Here is a 21632-nt window from a genome sequence, read left to right as displayed (position 1 = left end):
TTTCACATCTTGCTAAATGTCCAGGAAACAATCCACATATCCAGCACCAGAGGAAAACTTGAGCCTATTTCACATCTTGAGTTTGAAACTCTTGGTTAAGATATGAATGAGCCAGAGAATTTTGTTTTCTTCATCTAAAACCAGAGCAAACTGCAAACCTTAAGTTTATTTTGGGGGATTCACTTTACAAAAAAGGGCAGATGCACTTTTATCACTACAGCAACAGCCTACTGGTTTATTTAAAACAGGATGGTCCTTTTTCCCTCACCTCAGGAGTACTTTCCTCAAAATCTCAATTGTATCACATTCCTTTTGAAGCACTAGAAAAAGAAATGTCATTAAAGTAATAACTCAAAACTTGAATAATATTTTCTTTATTTACAAGTTAGAATCAACAGACAAAGAAGAGACAATCTAGGGGACCAAACGGGGAGATGACTGAAACCCCCAGGGGCCCCAAATGGAGCAGAAAGGAAAACAGAGTAGAAAAAAAAAGTCAACGTAAAAAAAGAACACCTTCCTCCCTCCCCATGGAGGCTGAGGGGACCACGGCCCCACCCTGCCTCGGCCTTACCTAGCTTAAAATAAATTAGAACAAACAACCTCAAAACAGGGCCCTTACAAGTGAACAGGGCAGCTACGGCCTCAGGTAACCCCGTATCAGGGCCTTTGCCCATTCCCACCCTTTACCCCTGCCCCACCACTCATTTTGAATAGGGGCTCTATGCCTAAGAGGTCACTCTCCACGGGGCTGGGAACGCAGTCGTATTTTGTCCATTTATGTCCCTCCTTCAGTAATTGTCCCTGCATTCCTCCCCCCTGCAGAGCCAGCTCTCCTACAGTGGGGGGAGGGGGTGAGATGAGGAAGTATCACAGCAAAGGGAGAGTAGGGGTGGGGCAGGGTGGTCTAGGGGTCCGGTCCTGCGGAGCCTCCTGCCCCATCTGGCCTGGCCCCTTAGCCTGAGTCTGAATCACTGGTGTCTGAAGAAGAGGAAGATGAAGAGGAGGAGCTGGAATCTGAGCTGGAGCTGGAAGCACTGAGGCGGGACACTGCTACCTGCTGTGCCGATGACGTCTCCGTTTTCTCACTCGCTGGAGAACAAAGTTGAAGTTTAAAGATATTTAAGTCTGATTTCCATTTTTCAAGAGTCAAGAGGGCAGAATGTAGTGAATTCACAGTGGCTTACTGAACACTCACCTTTCTTGGGGGGCTTTTTGGTAGAATTGAGCTGCCCACTAACATCTTGTAACCGCTTTTCTAGTTCCCGCTTCTTCTCCAAAGCCAGTTCCTCCTTTGTCTTTCCCACAGGTTTCTTAATAGCTAGAAAAAGAAATATACCAGGATTAAGATAGCCAGAAGCACCCTAGTTTCTCTGTCCCCTATTGTTGCCAAATTCCTTTCTTGAACATTGGGAAGCAACTAATCCAACCCTTATGATCCCAGGAGCTGATGATCTCAAGTCCATCAAGCATATGCCTACTATCCTTCTCTAACTGTCCTCAGAACCTCGCGAGGATTTGCTGAGTTAACTGGTGGGCCTCATTTCATACTCACTATAGGGCTTCCGAGGTTTCTTTCGTAGGCAGGAAAGGACATAGCGTTCAAGCTCTCTAAGTGTGGATGGCTTGAGCGTTTCAAAATCAATCTCAATTTCTTCTGGGTTTGAGTCACGTAAAGAGGGCTCCCTGGCTTGAATTATGTGTACAACTCGACCCAGTTTCTCCCCAGGCAACTTGTTGATGTCCAGGCTCAACTGCCGCTTCTCGTCGTAACTCATGGGCCTGCTTTCTTCCTCTTCCTCTGAATCATAGCCTGCAGGCGGGGCAGGAGGGGCTGTCTTTGTGGCCTTTTTGGGGAGTCTACGGGCAAAAGAAAATTGTCAATTGTGGGACATTCTCACTATTCAACCCAGTGACCTGGATTTCATGCCTGAAAAACTATTTTCCATTAAGGCAAATGAGTGGGTTACTAGACACTGTATCAGAGAGCAGAGCTTCTTTACATGCCAAACACTTTTATTAATCTCGGACTTTGAGAACTAAATGTAAGTACACTGGCACAGGTCCACTTGTTTTGCTCCCTAAAGCACTAACCCACCCTCGACCACAGAAGAAAACACGAAAAAACAGATTCAGTGGTTTAGAGAAGGGGTAGGCAGACTACACTGTCAGAGTTAAGCAACTTTGAGAGACTACAGTCTTCAAAGTCTACTTCATCACCTGGCCACTTGCAGAAAAAATTTGCTGGACCCCGATTTAGAGAAACCTTTGCAAGGAGTGGGAGAAATCATCCTCCCCGGAGAGATTAAAGACATAACTGAGCTGTCTCTGCTTCCATGATAGATAGTACTCACTTGGTGCTACTTCCTCCAGAAGGTCCAAAGCCAGGAGGGCCTAGTGTAGCAGCGCTGCCAGCCCCACTGCCACTCGCTTTCTTGGACTTCTTGGGCTGAGATGGGCGAGGTGCCCGAGGCCCTCTGTCATCTTCCTCAACCCCGGCTCGGCCTCGATGCTTCTCTGCCTTCCGTTTCTTCTTTTTCTCTTTTTTTTCTCTCTTTCGCTTGGGCTTGGATATTGGGCCTTGGGACAGGGCAGCCAGTTGTTCATGTACTGCTCGAAGCTAAAGAGGAAAAAGAATCATGTGAAATAGAAAAAATAAATAGGTAAAACGATAAAGACTAAAAAAAAAAAAATCTTAGGGCCAAGACAGTGCATGAACCTCACCCAGTAAACTGAACAGCAACAAATTAAAGTAATACCTGTTCCTGTAGTTCAGCCAAGCGATGAGCCCTTTCTTCCTCAGAGTCAGAGCTTTCACTCTCTTCTTCCTCTTCATCCTCCTCATCTTCCTCCTCCTCCTCCTCAGAAGAGCTCTCACTGCTACTTTCCTCACTGGAGGACTCTGAAGATGATTTGGCCAAGCCAGGGGGCAAGGCAGTAGAGACCGGTAAAGGCCCTGGTTCCAGTGGTTCATCTGGCATCTTGGCATAACGGAACTCAAATACATCCTAGAAAAAGACAGCAGACTCAAAACCATGCTAGTGGATATGCCCTGATCATACCCAGCCGTACGGCAGCTCCAATTTACAACTGTAGAGACTGGGAGAGCCCCATGTTGAGGTTGTGCACCACAGGCAGCAAAATTTCTCTCCCCAGACCCATTTATTCTTCAAACTCCGACCTTGACACTCACCTGTAACTTTCGTGCCATGGCCACAACATCATGGTCTGGGGGATTGTACTTATAGCAGTTGGAGAACATTAGCCGCACGTCAGCAGCAAACTCCTGTGCATCCCGGTAATCACGATTCTCCATCTTCCGCTGCAGAAGGAGGCAGCATCAGAAGCTGCACAGGCAGGAAGACTCACCTTTCCCTGCCAGCTCCAGACACTGCAAGGCTAGCCCTCTCGAGAGCACGGGGGCGGGGCGGGGGTAGCCTTAAGGATCTATGCCCTGGGGCTCAAGTTTGAAATCAAAGGAATTTGGGTGGGTTGAAGAAATATCTATGTCTAGGAAAAAAAATCATTTCTAAGTTAAAAGAGTGGGTGGCCTCTGACTAACCAGCCATCCCTTAACTTTCCTATCCTAACCCAACATTCCCAATATGTAGGACCTAATTGTAGATGAGTAGCGATGCTCTGAACACAAAACCCACCACACTCTCTCAAATTCCAGAAAATATGGACTCCTAACAAGTACTTGACCTTCTGCCCCATTACTATTTTGTAAAAATAAAATGCCAAGACTGCTGTATGCCCGGAAAAAGTGACCGTTTTATTGATCCCTAGGCTCCAATCACTGCCTGAGTATCCCATCTGCCCCATGCAGTGGGTACCTTGACAGTGCTGAGGTCCATGGGGTGCTTAATGATGTCATGGTAGTCATGCAGGCCAAGAGCAGAAGCGTCCACTGGTTTATAGAAAGGCCAGGCATAGGCAGCATGCTTCTTAGAGAGTAATTCCTTCAAAATGCCATTGCAGTGTTTTAACTGTTCCGACAGCTTTCCTTTCTTGGAGCTTTGGTGCTGTTGCTGAGAGTCAGGCAAGTCTTTGCGTGGGGGCTTGATAGGGCGGCCACTCTCTCTACGCATAGGGGGAAGCCGTGCTGCCTTAGGCTCAAGACCCCCGGGAGGGCTAGCTGGGGAGCCAGGAGCCAGGATAGCTGTAGGTGTAGGGGTGGTAGTATCTGCTTTCCGCTTTACCCCCTTTTTCTGCAGAGAAAAACAAGACAGGAGCCTTTTACCCTGGGTCCACTCCATTCAAGACCTTTCCCTCCTCACTGTCCCAAAGTTATCCACAGATGTATACCTTGGCAAGGGGCTGGGCTGGGGGAGCTGCAGAGACAGCAAGGAGCGGGGGTCCAGCGGAGTGCAAGGACTTGAGAAGGGGCGAAGAGATGACCGATGGGTGGGGAATGTTGAGGACAGTGGTAGGTATCTCAGGTGGTGGAGTATACAGGGCTGTGTGAGACACAGAAGAGACAGCAGGCACCTGATGGGCACTGGTGATACTGCCCTGGAGTGCTGGTGGGGGGGGAGAAAAAAAGTTTAGTCTGATTATCTTTCCCATCTTTCGGTCTTCATTGGCAAAACTCCTACTCTTCCTACCTGCCAATTTGGCCCCTTTCTTGTGGCTGTTCTTAGGGATAGTCACCACAAGCTCTTGTTCCTCTTGTGGCATTGACGCCACCTTCTGTAGAAAGATCTTTTCCAGCGTTTGTGCCATCAGGACAATATCATCAGTAGGCTACAGGAAACACAAAGAAGAAGTTCAAATGCTAGCAAAAGACAAGCAAAACCATTTTTCTCTGAGGAATTCCTAGCCCCAGGCATCACCACCACCCCCCTTACACAACTTCACCATCAAGTACTGAAAATCACCTATATTGGGCCATTAAATTCCTTTTTCTCTTCCAACTCTGCCCCTCAAGATGCAACAAAGAAATAAAGTTCTGAAGTAAGAAAATGAGAGCTGATAAAAAAAAAATAGTTCCTGCTCTACTCAGATCTCTGGAGATTTCTCTGAAAAACAGGGCCACTATCCACAAGAATAAAAAGTGTTCTACTTAAACATCTCTTAACTCTGGATCTCTGAAACCACATCACTGCTTTCAGTGATACCTTTTGGAACTCAGACTTTCTAGGATCCTGACTACTAAGAACACCTACAGTAAAACCCTTAAACCTTTCATTGATAAAGTAGTGATAAAAAATACACTATCTCTCCCCAACTACTAATAACACAAAAACACTCACCTTGTTGTAGATATAACAGTTGGTGAACATGGTATTGAAATCCTGCATACACTCTGAGGCAGCCCAGTAATAGTTGTTTTCAAGTCTCCTCTTAATAGTACCCATATCCATAGGCTGCTTTATAATTTTGTGATAATCCTAAAGAAAAAAGTGGTAGGTCAGAGCTACAGAAAGATAAACACCTGTTCTCCTAAGCAAACTACCGACCCAACACACACGCACGTACACACCCCCTATGCATCAAGAATACAGTCTCCTAAACTGCGGCCCCAATTAAATCTAAGGGATAGGAAAAAAAAATGGAACAGGATTCTTATCACCCATAGGGAGGCCCCTACTGCCTTTCTCTAACCACCCACCTCCCACCCACTCTGGAAAAGCTTCCCATCCTGTGACATTACCTCTGGGGCTGGCTATCCATGGGCTGCATGAGGGAAAGGAAGAAGCTAAGAATTTTGGCCACCGTGGTCCTCTCCCAACCTGGGGTGGGAATCTGTAAAATGGAGCCAGGGCACAAAAGTTAAGGAAGGACACATGGAGGGCACAATGAGAGATGCTAAGATAGCAAGCGGTTGGATCAAACACAAAGGACCAAGAATCCAGAAATCTGGTGGCTATCTGTCCTACAGGGTAGAAATGGGAACTCCTAGGGGCCGCAGCAGCTATACTAGACAGCCCACCTCCACGCACACACATTCTTGTTCATTTCCATACCTCCCCACTCCAATCTCTTTACTCACCGGCAGACCCAGTTTGACAGCATCCACAGGCTGCCGGAAGGGCCATGCAAACTGATGTTTCCACAGAGCCTTCATCACCACCTTGTGCAGGTATTGCAACTGGTTGGTAACCCGTCCTGGCTTTTTGGGATTGGACACCTCCGGGGGTGGTGGGTTGGCAGGGGTTAGTTGCAAAGCCGGCACTGAAGCCATTGTGGGGCTCTCGAATCCCTCATACAACAGGGAGGGCTTTCGAATCCTTTTCCCAGGCGCTGCTGCCTCTGGGCCCAGCCCCAGTAACCCTGCATTCCCCTCCCCAGGGAGCCTGTGAAGACAAGGAACAAAACCATATGTGGTAATCTTGTGGAACTTGGGAGAGTACAATTTACACTAATTTACGCTACGTACCCTCAATAAATCCAGGCTTGGAATCTAGTGAAAGGTGGTCAAGATTATGAAAATGAAACCAGTATCCAAACAATCCATGGAGCTTTTGTTCTTGTACTTCCTACCACCTCTTCTGTTCTTAGTCCTACATTATGAATTCTCAAGTCTGATGGACTCTTTCATCTGTTTTTAAAATTTAAAGTGAAAAAGCCCAAGGTAATTTCTCACAGGGCACAGCCATTTGAGAATCACAGCCTTATTGGGATGGGACTTAAGCAAAATGGGTGGAGCCGAGAAACTCAAGCCCCAAGCTTCCTCCTCACTAGGGGCTTGGTGGTTGCCATGGTGGTTGAGCCTGAGGGAAGCGGATAAAAAGGAAACAAAATAGAACAATTTCATAAAATGCTAATTAAACAGACACTTAAGAATCCACCTGTGCAGAAGGAATCAGCATCCTCCACAAGCTCTGGATAGTTAACTCCAAACAGACCAGACATCTAACGGAAAACCCAATCAACTCAAAAAAAGAAAAAATCAGACAAGGGAGTATTTGTCACACTTCACAGCATGGAATACCCCAAGCTACCAGCCTCCAGAAATTATTCACAAATTCATCTCCTCCCTCGGAAGAACTCAAAAAATAGAGCTGTCCCAACAGTCAAGGTCAGCGAGTTCCCTCAGAAAAGTGATACAGACCTCCCCTGCAACCCCTAACAGACACTGCGATGCCGTTAACAGTTCCCACCGTAGCATCAACTGAAGATCAAAGGCCAATAATGCACCAAGTTTACATTCTCTCTGGTGCTCCTCGACACCAGGTGTTTCCCAAGGCCCAAGTCTAAAGACGTTATACCGAAATCTCATTGTTTACATCCGCAGAGCTGGACTACAGGATCCTTAGCTCCACCCTCCTACCCTGAATGAAACTCCCAATTGTATCACAAAAACAAAAACAAAAAAACCCAGTCCTCTGCAACAAGACACACAACTCTCGACACAAAGCCGCACCAGTCAATGAAGGACTAGCAGGAACTTAATGACCTACCCCAGACATTAGGAAAGAGAGTGATCCTTCTACCCTACTCAGGAAATCTCCGTTTCCAGTCCCGGAGCTCTATCACCATGGCAACCCTGTAAAGCACAAGATGTGGCCACGAACCCACCCCCCCAAAAGGCCCAACAAACCGTCGCTAGACACCAAGCCCATTACCCGCAGGACCTACTCCCCAATCAGCGTCCTTCCCCATTACATTTTGCCGCCACCTCCCTCTGCCCGACTCGGCTAAGATCTGACCACAGAGTTTGAAAAAGCAACGTATAAACTGACAACCTGTGCTCCCTCCGTACTCAGGATCTGGGCCACTGCCTCAGTCCCAAACCGCCGCTCAACCGCCAGTCCGAGCCCGGCGAGCCAACGGTTGCGCCACGAAACAACAACGCGCCCCACTCGGTTCCGCACTCCCTCCGAATCCAACGCCCCACACCCGCGCGCTGCAACTCCCAAACGCCCCCTTCCCACACGCGGCTCGCGGGGACGTACTTATTGTGGGGAGTCACGTTTTGCAGCATCTTGATCACGGGGAACCGGCGCTGCCCTCAGCCGCGGAAAGTCCGGGTGGCCTCGGTTCCCCTTACCTTCCAGTCCAGCATAACCCGGGAAGTGAGGGGGGGGTCGGGGGCCGTTGCCCTCGGCCCACCAGGCGACAACCCCCCCCGCCGGGCCGGCACGAAAGCAGTCTCCTCCGCTGTTTCTCGGAGAACTCCCGGCAGGTTGGCGCGCTCCGCAGGAGGCGGACAGCGAGAAAATGGCGGCGGCCCCAGCTGAGGCGGGCGAGCGAAGGGGGACGGACTCTTCAAACCCCAGGACAGTCCCCGATCCCAGACACCGTCGTCAATATTGCCCGCCGTTGGTCTGCAAGGATCCCCTCTTCCTGCCAGGACCGTCCGGCGCGGACGAGGTCCCGTTTCGATCTCGGATGGAGGCGGATGAACACGAAAAGTGGTTTAGGGAGCCGCCGCCTCCATCTTTGAAATCCTCTTGAGGGCGGAGTAGAGGGGGTGGACAGACTCCGAGGACTGGGCGGGGCTCGAAAAAGGGGAGCTTCGGGGGCTTCTATGGGGTCTGTACTGTCCGCCGGGACCGGTCATAGGCCGAGACGAAGGCCATTTCCAAGCGGATGGACGTGGATTGTAATGGCGGTCCCGGACGACACGAAGGCTCTGTATAAGTAGGCAGAATCCTCCAGCTCGTTCTAGAGGCTGCTCCACTCCAGCGCGAAATGGCGCCGCCGAGCCCCGCGCCAGCCCTTTATATATAGGCAAGGAGGCGGAGCTTCGCCGCTCATGCGCGCCACCGCGCTCGCGACTTCCCCCACCCCCTCCGCGCGCGCGCGCTCGCTCACGCGCGTGAAGAAGCGCAGTCGAAGGGGGAGGAACACCTCTCCGCGGGAGCGTTTTCTATTGGTCGGCGGATGCGATGACGTCATAAGCCTCATTTCCAACGCGTTAGTCACCAGGCAGAAGAATGCCGCATAGACCCACAGGGAAGCGGCAACCCGCCACATCTCCGAGCCAATTGGCTGCGCTGTGGTTCGGCAACTCCAGGGAAAGAGGGAGGTTGGCAGGGGTGCAGCACCCTCTCCCCGCCTCCCCTTCCAACAAAGTCTTCCCAGGCGTCCAAGCCCGGTGCGACTGATGACTGCCAAGCTCGGGCAGGTCGTGCCGTTTGTAGCTCCTCCATTGGCCAGACTGGCAGGACTGGAGGCGGCCGCGTGGGCGTAGTCAGTCTGGGCCCGCCGGGGTGTGGCCACAGGACGCCCGCGGCTCGTTGTTCTCGGCAGTGAGGAGGCCGCCGCAGTGAAGAATCTGAAATGAGGAAGGAGACGCCATCTTAGAAGCCGCGGCCTGCCACTGGCAAACAGCTAAGGGCTCCCAAACGCAGCGAGGACGGAACCGAACGTTCCCGTTCTCCGCAATCAAAAATACAGAATTGATAAGAGTATTAAAATCCTCCCTTTCCTTCCCCAAGCGCAACAATCGAAAGACAAAGGCAAAACTCTCCCCAGAATCTACCATCTGTGAACTCTTAAAGGCTTTTCATCAACAAGGCAACCGAACAATACGTTCCAAACACTTGCACCCCAAGCACCTCTCCAATCCCTCCCACTCATACCTTCAGTTACCAATACAAATATCTGCCTGCTCGACAAAACCTCGGCAACCATTAACGGAGCAAAATCTCCAAACGCACCCATATACCCTTTAAAATGAAACCCACCTCCTCCCCAAACTTCATTCCGGTGTCTGGCTCAGAGCGGAAAAAACAAGTCCCGCGAGGGGCGAATCAGGGTGAACGCCCTCCCCCTCTGGCGAGCTCAGACCTTTCCCCACGCTCCCCGCCCTCCCCCCACCCCGAAGGCAGGCCCACACCCTCTAAGGGTCCTGGCGTCGCGGGGCGGAAGGGCCCCCCCATCCCCCCCACCAGGGTTCGGAGTCCTCCCCACGGAGCGGCTGGTCCATCGGTCAGCGCCAGGGAGGAGGGCGAGCGGAGGAGGCGACGGCTGCGGCTCAGACTAGCCCTCCCCCTCCTTCTCTCCCCTCCCCCCTCCCCCCGGGCCGTCCGCCTCCGAGGAGGGGCAGGAGCCATTTTGGGAACTCAATTTCGCCCCCTCCCCCCAACCCACTCAACTTACATCTTTCCCACAATCTAGTACAGTAATCTGAATAGGGTTACAGACTACGTGTGAATAGAGCCAAAGCACAAGGTCAAGATCTCTAAAGCCATCTCTGGGGCTCCCCCGCCCCCTTACCAGAGAGTGAAAGAATTTCCCTCACCTGGGCTTTAGTGGGGGGCCTTCCCCTCCTCCACGTCCCCTCTTCTGGCTACCAAGGAAGAAAACAGACTATGCATGTCTGAATAGAAAATTAATGTAAGTTAAGGAATATAAGAGCCCCCCCCCAAACCCAGGGCTTCGTGAGGGCCTAGGTCCTTGAACTCCAACTGGGTCACCCTCCCACCGTAGCGGCCCTGGAACCCTAACCTCGCTTACTGGCCATCAATTCTCGACCACCCGAGTCCGGCAAACCCTGCGGGGGGGGGGGGAGTGCGCACCGGGAAAGCAGTCTCTCTCCTCCCCCCCACCCACCTCCGATCAGACCTCGGCCCCAAAAGTACAAGCGGGCCCGCCCGGGTGGCTGCAGCAAAGAGAGCAATGACACAGCAACTTTGCAGAGGCCTTCTCCCCTCCCCCATTCCCCTCCCCCTAATGGCCCAGCCTCCCCAATCTGCCTTTCTCCACCCGGGGCCTTGCAAGTCTGCACACAGGCCCATCAGGGGGCCGGCCAGGGAAGAAAATTTAGGAGGTCGAGAGAATACAGGGCCCTATTAGAAAGGGAAAGGGCAGCCAGACAGTACTCTGGCTTATTTCCCTGCATTCCGGAAAATCACTGCTCTCCGCTCCCTCCCAGTTCTCCCTTCCCCTACATGAGTCACAGGGGAGGCTACTGCTACTCAGTAATTTGGAAAAGTAACTCTTCCCTCCTTTCCGTTCCCTCCCCCGCAATACACAAGAAGAGAACTGTTCAGGAATGGGGGAGGGGATGAAGGAGGCAAAAGACGCCACCCAGGAGAAACCCGAAACCTTGGGAGCTGTGAAATCGTTCCAGGTCCTGAGACTCACTCTCTCCTGTCTCAGGCCACGATTTCCAACCCCTCCCAAGACGCCAGTTGGGCCGGTTTCTGCTCCCAAGAGGACCTCAAGCTTCCAGCCTGCAAGCCCTCCCCAGCCTGGGGTAGACACATGCTCAGCTAAGACCCCCGCCGCGGCAAAGAAGGTTTGTTCGGAAGGCTCCTTAGGCCATGTCCACGTGAATGCACACAAATTCGATAAGCGACTCGAAGCGTAACCTCCACCGTGCCATGTGGTGACTGCCAGTTTCCTACCGCTGACACAAAGGAAGCACAGAAATGCTCCTTAGTCTCTGCGGAGAAAAGGAGTGGGCGCCTGGGAACAATCTCAGTTTACAACCCGGGTTGCCAACTCTCAGCATTCCCATCTACGAGTAAGAACTACAGTCACCACTCCCACTCCTCAGCCCACTAGGTCACCCCACCCTCCGAACGCCAAAAGGATCCCTTCTCACCTGGCTCCAAGCTCCTGTACCCCCAGGGGACGAATGGAATGGGGGGGAACACCGCCCCCACGCCCCTTTGCCCTCCAATTGGTATTGAGACAGAGGTTGGCCATTCCCCTCCCCCACCCGAGGGGCCCTCTCCTGTTCGCCCCCCTACACATTCCCATTGGCTGTAAACTGTTTGAAGGACAAATCTTCCCACCCTCAGGATTCTTCTCTGCACCCCAAGAATCTCCCTCCCGGACTCCCCACCATTGGTTAGGCACTTAAATGACTGACAACGCCCCCGCCCGCCAAAGGCCCCTTCTCACCTGGATCCTGGAACCTTCCAGGGGGGCTCCAATGTTCCCCTTGTCTTGGTGCGGGGGGAGGATGTAATCCGGGGTGTCACCCCCCCGGAAACTGAGGTTGCTTTGGGGGAGGGGGCGTAGCCCCCAGCCCCTCCCTTCCCGACTGAGCTGGGGGGTGGGGAGAGCATCGGGGCCGCGCGGCCACGTCAGCAACATCCAGATTGGCTGACCCGGGTCACGTGCCAGCCGCCCCCTCCCCCCGCCACGGGGGCCAGTTTTCCGTAGGTTCTTAGGGGTCGCTCAGGGGGCCAAGGGGGCCGCATGGCCCAGGCATTTCTCCACAGACCCAGGGCACTCTAATGCCGCTGCTTCTGCATATCCCCGGCTTCCCATCCCGCTATCGTCGACCCTATCCCCCCCACTCGCCTCTCCGTACGGGTTCAGCATGGCTGCCGCAGCCCGGGAACGTGCACAGCGCAGGCGCATGGGTGCGACCTCTTTGGGGGAGGGGAAAGGAAAGCGGGAGGCCGCGGGGAGAGCAGTGCGCAGGCGTGAGGGCGGGTTCCGTAACTCCCGCGGCGGGGCTCGGAGCGCGCGCAGTGGGTGGGGCGGAAGCGGGCGCGGCGCGCCGCCCTCCCGCCTTACCAGGCCTTCCCCCACTGCGGGCGGCCTCGCGGGGCAGCCGTGGGGAGCCCTGCCTCGGTTCCTTTTCCGCAGGTGGAGGGTGCGGCTTGGGACGCCCGAGCCGGAGTTCAGTGGGAATGCGCGCCGCCGTGCTGTTGTCAGTGGAGGAGAATGGGGCCTGGACCTGGAGTTGTGAGGGTTTGCAGCGTGGGGTCTCTCCCCGGCTGTAGTGTGGTTCCACGACGGGGGTGTTGTCACCGCCCTCATCGTGCTTGCGGCGGGGAGAGGAGGTGCGGGCGGTTGGTGTGGGCGTTTTGTTCGGTCTCTTTGTCTTAGGCCGCTTTCTAACCTCTCATTTCCCCTGAGTCTACCTGGAGTTCCTTACTTTATTGAGACCTGCCGGAGCCTGGACTCCTTTGCCTGCTGCAAAACTTGACAGCCTTTTGATCACTTTTACTTCTTTACTGGGCTCGTCTCGACCATTTAAGTTAAAACACTTAGGCTTTTTCTAAGGCTTTACCCTCTGCTCATCTTGAATAAAACCCATAAAAATCTAATCTAGGGATGGTTGCCACCTAAAGGCGACCTTTTACTTGTTCATGGGCAGTAATCCCTCCCTTGACCCTCAGAATGTGGTTCAAATTTTCACTCTAGTTCATAGCCCCCCCCCCACTCCCCACCCGCAGAACAGAACAGGAAGGCCAGCTTGAGCGAGAGTTCGCTTTCCATCTCCCACCTGTAAACTGGGCAGTGTCTGTGTTCCTTTACCACCATTGTATTCGAAGTCCTCTCTTCTGATTAAAGAAATGTATTTTCCTTTTGACCTGGTCAGTCTTATCTGTTACTCTGAAGCTCTCCTCCATTTTCTACCAATTAGCATTTTTAACATCCCTTAATATGGGTTTCCCAGCCTAAAAAGAAGAAAAGAAAGGCAGTAACCTTATCAATATTGTATTCCCTTGTGGACTCACTTATCTAACAGTTCCCCTGCACAGTCAAGACCTGAAATTGTCATCTTAATTTTCCTCTCTCTGCCTCATTCCCCACTCTAGCTCATTTCTTCCACTACTGAAACTGTCCTGGCAGATGTCACCAGGAACCTCCTAATTGGCAAAGTCAGGAAGCAGTTTTCAGTTCTCACCTTATTTGACCTCTCAAGTATTTGACATTTGATCACGCTTCCTTCCTGAAATTCTCTACACCCTTTATTTCTGTGACTACTTCTCACTTGCTTCTTGCTTCTTTTCCTACTTGTCCAGCTGTTCCTCTGGTCTCCTTTGTGGACTCTTCTTCTTCGGCCCTGTTGATGTTTGCCAGGATTTTGCCTCAGTTTGCTTCTAGTTCTGTTCATCGTCTCTAAGTAATCTCAGTGGCTCAGAGCCTCTCAGATCTGTATTTTTAGTTCAGAGGACTCCTGAGCGAAACTCACTACTGAATTGTACCACTTGGATAATCCTCAGACACTTCAACATTTTCAAAATTGATACAACCTGTATGTACCCTAGACCTGCTCTGTCTGTATTATCCAGGTTGATGGCAGCTATTCAATCAAAAAGCCTGGAATCTGGGAGCCATTCTTGATTTCTTTTTCTCACAACATTATATCTCCTAGGCTTATATTGTGCCTCTAATACAGCCATTGACTTACACTCTGTCCTAGTCCTATCACCTGAGCTGTATCAACAGCTTCCTAACTGATTTCCTTATTTCTAAAGCTGCACTGTTCACTATGGTAGGCACAAGTGGCTGTTTAAATTAACATTAAATACTGTTTTAAATTTAGTTCCTCAGATGCCCTAGCCTCATTTTAAGTTCTCATTAGCCATGTGTGGCTAGTGGCCATCATATTGGATAGCACAAATTATAGAACATTTCCATCATTGAAGAAAGTTCTCTCGAACAGTGCTGCTCTAGATTTTTCTCTCTGCCTCTGCCACAATACTGCCAGGAATGAGCTTTCCAAAATACAACTCCAGCCATATGCTACTGTTTAAGCCCCGTATTAATTCCTTATTGCTTGTGTGATAAAGTCCAAATTCTTGTGCTTGCCAGAAAGGTCTGCCCAGCTCTCCAGTGTCATGTCTAGCCACTTCCTCTTGGGCCCTATATTCCAGCCGTATTGAACTGTTCCCCAGATACACCATTTTGTTTTACACTGTATTTCACACATACTGCTCTCACTACATGAAATACGCTTTTCTCCAGTCCATCTAAGCCCAAATACCATCATCTGAAAAGCCTACCCTTGCCTTCCAAATTGAGTTGACTGCTCATCCCTTGGTGTCCCTTTCTCTTATGATTGCACCTTTCACAGTGAATGGCATATATGTGATGCCACATGTTTCTCTCCCTTACTAGACTTTGATCTTGAGAACAGGGCCATGTTGTTTTGTTTTGTTTTGTTTTGTTTTTATTTTAAATGCCCCCAGCTCCTGGCTCAGGACCTGGCCAATATGAGGTGCTCACAAAGTGAGCAAATGTTGAAGGAAGTTGATGTTTACATAAGTATGTGACTTAGGTAAGATTGTAATGTATGTGTTTGGAGGGGGGGCTCCATGCGTAGTATTGGGGAAATAATCATAGACAAAGTTATTGTTGTCAGATAAACATTTGAGACACTGGGATGGTGTGAGGAAAGACAGAACAGAGCAGGTCATTTTCACAGAGCATTGCAGTCCAGTCTGGCCCGAATAAAATATAAGCTACAAGAAGGAGAGCTGGAGGAGATTGGAAGTTACATTTATTTGAGGCAGTATGATGATTTCCAGTGCTGTTAAGTTTGGACCTAGTGGAGAGCCACTGAAATCTTTTGAGCTATGGCTTGATTGGAATTATGTCATTAGATAGGAATTCTATCTTCATATCCCCAGTGGCTATCACTATACCTGTTAATAAACACCAAATAAAAATGCCACGTGTTGGAAGGAGGTGAGACTGGTGATAGCTAAAATTCATTGAGTTTTTGAAATGTCTCAGGCCCTATTATAATTGCTTTATATGTAGGAACTCTTCTAATGTTTATAACCCTATAAAGTAGATACTATTGTTATCACTCCCATTTTTCAAATGAAGCGACTGAAGCAAGAGATGTTAAATAATTTACTCACAGTTACATGTTTAATAAGTGTCCAGAGCTGGGATCTGAACCCAGGCAGTCTGTTTCTGGGTGGTATGTTATTCTGGTTGTTAGGCACAGCAGGTATTTTAAAATCAAAGATTGAAGTTCGAGGAAAAAAAGATTAGTAGAGGTAGATTTGGGAGTCACCTTTGAGGTGTAGTTTGAATCAGTCATGCAGGTAAGTAGGTGAGATTTATAAGGAAGGAAGTATGGAACAATTTAGTTGTGGGTTAAAGATCACGCTCTGGGTTGCATCCTCACACAGAAAGAATAGGAAGAGAAACCAGTGTAAGAGCATCAAACAAGTAAAAGCAGAACATAATATGAGGAAGCCAGAACAAGAGAGGGCTGCACTGAGGATTTCATGTTTATTGAATGAATGACTAACCAGGAGTTTTTTTGTTTTTGTTTTTTCTTTTTTCTGTACACGGGCCTCTCACTGCTGTGGCCTCTCCCTGTGGAGCACAGGCTCCGGACGCGCAGGCTCAGCGGCCATGGCTCACGGGCCCAGCCGCTCCGCGGCATGGAGGATCCTCCCAGACCAGGGCACAAACCCGTGTCCCCTTCATCGGCAGGCGGACTCTCAACCACTGCGCCACCAGGGAAGCCCTAATCAGGAGTTTTTAAGCTTATTTGTGCCATGGACTTCTTCGGCAGTTTGGTGGAGCCTTTGGACCTTGTCTGACAATAATATTTGTAAATGCATAAATAAAATACACAGTTATCAAAATATTTAAAGAAATGTGTGATGATCTCGTAATAATGTGTTCCCTTATTAATAGGATACTAATACAATAAATAAAATGATTTATTGCAGGTCTAAACTCATAGTTGTAGAGGTATTTTGAGATGTCTATGATATGAAAATATTCATTGATGGTGATTTCTATTGATGACATTACAGGTGCTGCTACTACCACAAAGACTTGTTTTCTACATTCATAAAATGAAGTTTCAGTTAATTAGATGTTCTTAAAAATAAAGGTGACTCTTTTTGTTCCATCCAAGTTCATGGACCCCTGAATTTTATGGCATGTGGACTGTAGGTTAAGAACCCCTGTTCTTTTTTTTCTTTTTTTTTTTTGCCACGCCATGCGGCTTGCGGGATCTTAGTTCCCTGTCCAGGGATTGAACCCGGGTCACGGCAGTGAACGCGCGGAGCCCTAACCACTGGACCACCAGGGAATTCCCCCAAACCCCTGTTCTGATTGAATGAAGAGACAAGATCCTGCAGAGGGTGTGAGAGAATGAAGAAAGGGGAAATCTCACTAGGTTGGTGATTGGGGATCATTACTGATATTGGAGAGCAGTTTTGTAGTCTGGGGATAGAACTCAGAATATGGGGAACCTGAAAAACCCAGGCCAAGTAATTCAGACTGAATCTCGTAGAAAGTGGGGAGCTGTTTAAGTTTTGAGAGGGGAAGGAAGAGCTACCTTTATAGGAAGTTACTTGGCACCAGTGTGCACCATGGATTGGCTCTGGAGAGACTGGAGGTAGGTCAGGTAGGAATCACAGCACACATTCACCCATGGAATGAAAAGGAATAAAGTCATAGCATTAGAATTAATCACACTTAGAGGAGAATGCAGACCTCGCTGTGGACCACGAGGTCGCACGTGGTCTTGCTTCTTCCTGCCTCTGGCCTCATCTGCTGTCTGTGCTCTCTTATTCACTAATAATATGCCAGCCTCACAGGTCTTCACCTCCCTGAAGGAGCCTGCCTCAGGGCCTTCTTCTTCTTCCCCCTCTGCCTGGCTAACTCCTACTCACCCTTCAGATCCCATCTCAATATCACTAGGTTTCACTTAGTGTCTCTTATGGATCTCAGTTCTTTTCCTTCACAGTACCTTTTACAATTTGTTTTTGTAGGTTTGTATGATTACTTGTTTAATGCCTCTGTTTTCATTAGACTATAAGTTTGGTCATGTAGGTGTCTGGTGCCCAGCATACTACCAGGTACACAGAGGGTAATCAGTAAATATTTGCTAAATTAATAAATGAATGAACCTTGTTGAGCCACAGATTTCTTGTTTATATAATGGCAATAATAAATTCCAACCTTGTAGTGTAGTTGACAGGATTGCTGTATTCAAATAATACAGCTAAAAGGGAACAACGAATATGGATGTGAAGAGATCACTGAGCTGGGAATGAGGGTAAAGGTGGGAGCTGGATGGCCAGTTTTACTCTCTGAATTAGGCTGTGGCAGGGAGGAGGAAGAAAATGGGAAGAGGAGTGGGGTGCACAAGGAAGGCAGTGGGAGTGAAGATTGTCTGTAGAGTGGCCCACAGACACGCCTGGTAAGATTTACTGGTTTGTTTTTTTTTTTTTTTTGGCTGTGTTGGGTCTTTGTTGCTGCGCGCGGGCTTTCTCTAGTTGCGGTGAGCGGGGGCTACTCTTTGTTGCGGTGCGCGGGCTTCTCATTGCGGTGGTTTCTCTTATTGCAGAGCATGGGCTCTAGGCGCGCGGGCTTCAGTAGTTGTGGCACGAGGGTTCAGTAGTTGTGGCTCGTGGGCTCTAGAGCACAGGCTCAGGAGTTGTGGCACATGAACTTAGTTGTTCTGTGGCAGGGATGTGGAATCCTCCCAGACTGGGGCCCAAACCTGTGTCCCCTGCATTGGCAGGGGGATTCCTAACCACTGCACCACCAGGGAACCCCAGATTTACTGTTGAAATATCCATGTTAGAAGGAATGACCTAACATTCATCTAATGCTTGAAGGCTCTTCTAGGCCCAGCTTCAACACCTTCAGTAACCAACAGCCCATTTATTCATCCAATGAGTAGTCAGTCACTTGCTGGTGGGCCTTCTTGGTAGATGCTGAAAATGGAAAAAAAACAGGAAGAGATCCTTGAGACCTTGCAGTGGAAGTGAGGTGACCGAAGCGGACATAAACAGAAGAGCATAATACAGTACAAATGATGGTAAGGACAGGCCAGTGCTGTGGAAGCATACTGAAGAAGTCACTCATCTCCACTCTGGGTTCCAAGGCTCCTTGAGGGAGGTGAGATTTCGTCTCAAAGGATGTATAGAGATAGGTTAAGTAGATCCAGGTCATTAAGGATCATGCCAAGGAAAGCAGATTATAGAGAGCCATTGAAGGCTTTCTTGCAAAAGTATGATGTGATCAAATGTGCCTAATAAAAAGATCCCTGCGGCAACACTGGAAAATAAGAATAAGATTGGAGAAAGATCTGTTCTAAGAAAATTGCAGTGATCCAGGAAAAAGACAAGCAAACCAATGAGGGCCTGAACTAGTGGCAATGGAGGACAGACTAAAGAGATATGGAAGAGGTAGGATTGATAGGACTTGGTGAACAGTTGGTTGAGAAGGTTTGAGGAAGATGAAGGTCAAGGTTGTCAAGGCTGACTGCCGTATTTGTGACTCATCTGATTGGGTGGACAGTCAACTTACACACTGAGGTCTTGAATACGGGAGCTTAAACATGCTGGGTAGGGAAGGTTTAGTTTAGCTTTGTAAATTTTGAGATAGAGCTCTACATTCAGTGTTGTAATTCCTGAACTTAATTTGCCTAAAAATTCATTATTGAACATTCAACAGAGGTTTATGAGACATCATGTAAAATAGAAAACTCACTAAATTTTAAAATATGAAGGTACAGTTTGAAAACCACAAGACTGCTTTTCATTTAAAACTTTCCCTTAGACATTTTTGAGATAGTTGGGGGAAAATGAACACAGATTGGGTTAAAGGAAGTTAAGCAATCATTTTTAATTTTGTTGCTTGTGGTGATAGGATGGTAGTTACGTTAAGGAAAAAGTCATTATAGATACCCGTAGAAATGTTTCCTGGTGAAATATAATGATAGAATTTGTTTAAATACTCCAGAAAAAAAGAAAAAGTGTGTGGAACAGGAGAATAGATGAAACAAGAATGGAAGACTTTTAGAATGTTGAAAATTGTTGAAATTTAAACAAGAGTACGTGGAGGCTTACTAGATTCTTTTGTGTATGTTTGAAATTTTCCATAATAAAAAAGAAAAATTAAACTTAGTCATAGATCCAAAGGAAATCAGTTAGTGGAATGTAAATGTTATAATTATATAATTAATCAACACTGAGGTCATAAGTATATTTTGAATTTGTGGCAAGACTTGTGACAGACCAGAGGTTAAGTAGATAACATATATCACTCGGGCAGTTAATTGGGAGATGCTTTCTGAGTGTTAATGCATAGACTTAACCTCACGTTTATGCCTCAGATGATCTAATGCAATTGTCTGGGATGCCGTATGTTTAAGATAATTATACTGAGGTGGTTGGTTTGTGGTAATTCTCGCTTCTCTGGGAATAGCTCTAAGACACAGAGGTGATATTGTGCCTGGCCATCACTAATTGATCCGGAGGTCCACACCTGATACAAGCTGAGCCCGTCAGATTGTCCCTCTCAGCAACGTGAAATTTGAAAGATAGAGGCTGGAGGACTTTGAAGGTGCGGCATATTAATGGCAACTCAACCCTTGCTGCTAAGGACCTTGTGACTCCTCTTCCTGAGCCTAGCTGATTCCACCCATCATTTGATTTTCTGAGCTAGCTCAGTATCCGTCCAATAAATCGCCCCTTTAAAAGTTAAGTTAGCTAGAGTTGGTTTCTGTTGCTTACAACCAGAAAAGCCTTATTAAACATAATACATTATTACATAATAAAAATTACTGTGTAAACATGTTTGGTGTTTTATTACATCTGTGTTGAAATAAATTTAAAAATGAAAAATTGCTACTATCGAATTTACATTTTAAACAATTTCTTGAGGGACCCTATTTTGTGGAGAGTACAGTTTGAGAACTGCTGTTGTACAGCATCCAAGTGGAGGTACCTAAAGGCGGTTGGGTGTATGGATGGTGTGGAATCAGAGCCAGATCTGAGCTGAAGGGGGAAATTTGGAAAACGTCGGCAAATAGATGGTAACGGAAGACAAGTGAGAGTAGATGCCATTGAGAGCAGGGGTATAGTATAAGAAGAAAAGAGGATGAGGGCAAAACTCCAGGGATACCAACACTTAAGGGGTAGCTGAAAAAAAGGAGTCCATGAAGGTGACAAGACGCCAGAGAAGTGGCAGGAAAAACTAGGAGAGAGTGCTGTCAGGGATGCCAAAAAAAAAAAATAGACTGTTTTAGGAAGGAGGGCATGGCCAACAGTGTCAAATGTTGCCAAGACTGCAAAGAGTCCATTTGATTTAGCAACACAAAGATGTTGAACCACTTCACTGTTGAGTGTTAAGGATTATATAGAAAGTATGAAAGTAGAGAGATGGTTGCTCGTGGCTTTTTCAGGAAACTTGGCTCTGTCAAGAGAAAGAAAATGGGGCAGGACTAGGAAGGGATGGAGAGCTGAGTGTTAGAAAGCTGTGACCTACTGGGTTTACAGGTGTGATGCCTTTATTTTCAGAGGCATTCACGTCCCATGACCAAAGACACTGAGTTACTGGCATGCAGAACTGGTGCCTTGCCCTTCTCTTGACCACAATTCCCACTTCCCCAAACTGATGAGAGACTGTTTTTGAGATATGTATTAATGGAGGTTGTTGCAGGGTCCTGACAGGAAGAGGATTACATAGAGGGAAGGGTAGTTATAAATGTTTGAACTGGTTCGCATTTGTTCTGGGAGAGAAAGGAGTTAACCACAACCTTGCCTTCGTCTTGATGATGGGTAGTTATATTTCTCCGCATGCTGGACTTGTCTACACTGTACTCTCGGTGGAGAACTTGGACCCCCTTTGCCTCATTCCTTCCACCCAGAGTAGTTGCAGGGTCTGCTCTGACTCTTCCTAGCCCTCCCACCATTCCTCTTCCTCCTGTGCCCCCTCCTTCCCCAGACATCCTTCCAAACAGTGTTGTATCTGGGACATGATACATTCATTAACCAACTGCCACCCCCAAAAAGGAATGGGGCTCTTTGGAGGGTGGGTTTATTTTGGGTCCCCCATCCCATTTCTGACCACACATAGAACAATGTTCAGCAAACAGTGGTTTCTGAGCAAAAGTCAGCCCATATATTTTTATATGGCCCAAGAACTCAGAACGGTTTTTACATGTGTAAATGGTTGAAAAAAAAAAAGCAAAAGAATTCTATTTTGTGACTCAT

General features: G+C 48.4%; 1 protein-coding gene across 6 annotated transcripts; it reads right to left on the bottom strand.

The window, feature by feature from the left end:
• Positions 1-358: 358 nt before the first annotated feature.
• On the bottom strand, positions 359-12189 carry BRD2 (bromodomain containing 2). 6 transcript variants are annotated; one of them, XM_082638180.1, is made up of 14 exons: positions 10196-10258; positions 7902-9226; positions 6383-6544; positions 5996-6299; positions 5256-5393; positions 4608-4746; positions 4309-4523; positions 3837-4211; positions 3194-3322; positions 2760-3008; positions 2355-2620; positions 1556-1860; positions 1199-1321; positions 359-1092 (listed from the first exon to the last, which is right to left on the bottom strand). In XM_082638180.1, the coding sequence occupies exons 4-14, from the start codon at positions 6185-6187 to the stop codon at positions 956-958; spliced, it is 2268 nt and encodes a 755-aa protein (XP_082494306.1). In that variant the 5' UTR covers positions 6188-6299; positions 6383-6544; positions 7902-9226; positions 10196-10258; the 3' UTR covers positions 359-955. The 6 variants fall into 6 exon arrangements, with proteins under 6 accessions (XP_082494306.1, XP_082494304.1, XP_082494303.1 ...); XM_082638178.1 differs by lacking the exons at positions 6383-6544; positions 10196-10258 and adding an exon at positions 11806-12189; XM_082638177.1 differs by lacking the exon at positions 6383-6544 and having other exon boundaries at positions 10196-10259.
• Between the last annotated feature and the right edge of the window lie 9443 nt (positions 12190-21632).

Source organism: Mesoplodon mirus (assembly GCF_964341445.2).
Source record: "Mesoplodon mirus genome assembly, chromosome: 12".
NCBI classification, from domain to species: Eukaryota; Metazoa; Chordata; class Mammalia; order Artiodactyla; family Ziphiidae; genus Mesoplodon; species Mesoplodon mirus.
The sequence above is the reverse complement of the archived record's forward strand: the minus strand, read 5'-3'. Positions and strand labels throughout refer to the sequence as shown.